Below are 2,500 nucleotides of genomic sequence, written 5' to 3'. Positions count from 1 at the left end.
TATATATATATATATATATGTATACATATATATATATATATATATATATATATATATATATATATATTCATGTTTAATAATAATAATAATAATAATAATAATAAAATAACGACAACAGTGACAGTCACACATCAATCCTAGCTGTACCCAGAACAGCAAGTGGTCAGTACTAGTGACCTCCAAAATATTTGTCTGCAATTTCTCGTCCGATTAATATTTCATTTACATACTTTCATTGTATTCCAATGCAATTTCTCTAAATATTTCAGGCATACACACTTGTCGGGAGCACTTCATCTATATAAGCGACTGATAAAAATGAACAAAAATAATATTTCAGATTATGTAAAGTTTAACTGATTATTGACAAACGATGGAAATTTCTGCGGTCGATATATGATAATGTGTAGGTACAGAAAAGAAAGAAAACTGCAATCGGATAAATTGTACAACTAAAAAAGAAAAAAAAAAAGAAAAAAAGTGAAAGTATATTAGTGATTTAGTTATCAAAAGTGACAAATAATTAGATGTTGAAGAAAAATGGAATGTGTGTGTGTGTGTGACAATGTACATTTGTACTCGTATTTAAAGTCAATGTGTATATATGTATGAATAGAACGTGTGTGTAAGCAGCAGACATAAATTAACATTATCTTTTGTTCTATTCTACTTTACTTATTAATTTATCTACTCATTCATTTCTCTACTTTGATTTCAGGGGTAGCAGAGACAAGGATACACTAATTGTTAAAACACCCTGCCCAGTGGCCTGCCGTCCTAAGAATCATCAGAACTGGACATACTGCTGAATTGAATTTCCAATAGTGATAAACCGTTGGATATCGTGCTATCAAGATCTCTACATTGGTATTGCTTCATGTTTTATCACTATAAGGAATCTCTGCTTATAGAAAGAAGGTCTGGTGATTTTTTTCCCTTGTTCGTGCGAGTAGGGAAAGGGTTAGCGAAGGGCAGTCCTGGCGTCCTTTGCTCTATATTTTATTGGCTAGATTTACTAGACTAACCGAGTTCAGTGTTGAGTGAAAACATCAAAGAAGCTTACTTAAAGTTACTCAGGACATTGTAAGAAGAACAATTGTGAAAATTGTCTCGACAACGTATATACATACGTAATTAACTATTTACACATATAAGTACAATGCAAATATATATGCTTACCTATATCAATACATACATAAATAAAAACCTTAATGCATACCAACATTAATTTACACATACACATAAATACATACAAACATAAATACTAGACAAAATATACATACCTCAAAGACTAAAGACCCTTTATGTAACATCTCTGAAACCCGGAAGTTTAATACATCCTCAAATATGTCTTTACGCACGTGTATTTCACGTAGTCTCAGATAGGGATATATATTTTCACTGATTACTAATCGTATCGTCTGTTTGTTGATACAAAAGTCATATAAAAAGATACATAAAATCCTTCTGTGTCTTTTAAGCATTACATCTAATACAATTCATTCAAATATTTGTAATATTTGAAGTAAATAAAGACTGTCGCTGAAACGACATGGTAAGAATTTTCAACGAGTCTGAGTCATGTATGGTGTTGACTTCGGTGGGATGAATATTTTCATGATCATAATATATCTCACTGATATAACCTCAAAACCTCAAAAATACAACGTAGGGCTCTGTGATCTGTTCAATTGACATATTACAGTCACTAAGACAAGTAAAAGCCTGTGGACAAGGGAACAATCCAGTTGTTTACGATTCGGACTGAATGTGAACATGTAGCTCGTTGCGATGAATGATGGATAAGATAAAAATACAAAATTTCAAGTAACATTTTCCACTTACCTTGTGAAGAACAATGGGTGTAATAAGCAAAAGGATTTTTTTTTTCTGTATCTGAGGAATAAGCACATTTGAAAGTTTCTACAGCCTTGTGAAGCGAATAACGATGTTTGTAAGCAAGTTGCACAGTAGTCAGTTATATTTTCTATTTTATTTAAAATTTCCAAAATGTTTGGCGTGTAATTAAAACTCATAATAACATAGTGAGTGTTTTAATGGCTTCCTATTGGATTTGTTATATGAAATTAAGTAAAGTAACAATATATCAAAGTGTTAGGGATTTAAGGATACTAAAAGAATTCTTCTTTTAACGGTAGGTTCATGTCTGAGCCGCCGTGGTCACAACATAATACTTAATTGTAGTTTTCATGTTGTGATGCTCTTGGAGTGAGTACGTGGTAGGGTCCCCAGTTCCTTTCCACGGAGAGTGCCGGTGTTACGTTTTAGGTAATCATTCTCTCTATTTATCCGGGCTTGGGACCAGCACTGACTTGGGCTGGACTGCCCACCCAGTGGCTAAATAAGCAATCGAGGTGAAGTTCCTTGCCCAAGGGAACAACGCACCGGCCGGTGACTCGAACCCTCGAACTCAGATTGCCGTCGTGACAGTGTTGAGTTCGACGTTCTAACCATTCGGCCACTGCGGCCTTGACGATCA

The 2,500-nt window shown here is 33.8% G+C and overlaps 1 protein-coding gene across 5 annotated transcripts in view; it reads left to right on the top strand.

Annotated features, from left to right (window-relative positions):
• The window catches only part of LOC119596993, a 34,460-nt gene extending 32,415 nt beyond the window's left edge, over positions 1–2,045 (top strand). For all 5 annotated transcript variants that reach the window (XM_037946416.1, XM_037946414.1, XM_037946418.1 and 2 more), the window contains one exon: positions 719–2,045. In XM_037946416.1, the coding sequence (XP_037802344.1) occupies positions 719–809 (91 nt within the window). In that variant the 3' untranslated portion in view covers positions 810–2,045. The remainder of the gene's footprint in view (positions 1–718) is intronic.
• Positions 2,046–2,500: the final 455 nt, after the last annotated feature.

The sequence above is a fragment of the Penaeus monodon genome, chromosome 38 (genome assembly GCF_015228065.2).
Source record: "Penaeus monodon isolate SGIC_2016 chromosome 38, NSTDA_Pmon_1, whole genome shotgun sequence".
Lineage (NCBI taxonomy): Eukaryota > Metazoa > Arthropoda > Malacostraca > Decapoda > Penaeidae > Penaeus > Penaeus monodon.
This window is presented reverse-complemented; position numbering and strand designations above follow the sequence as displayed.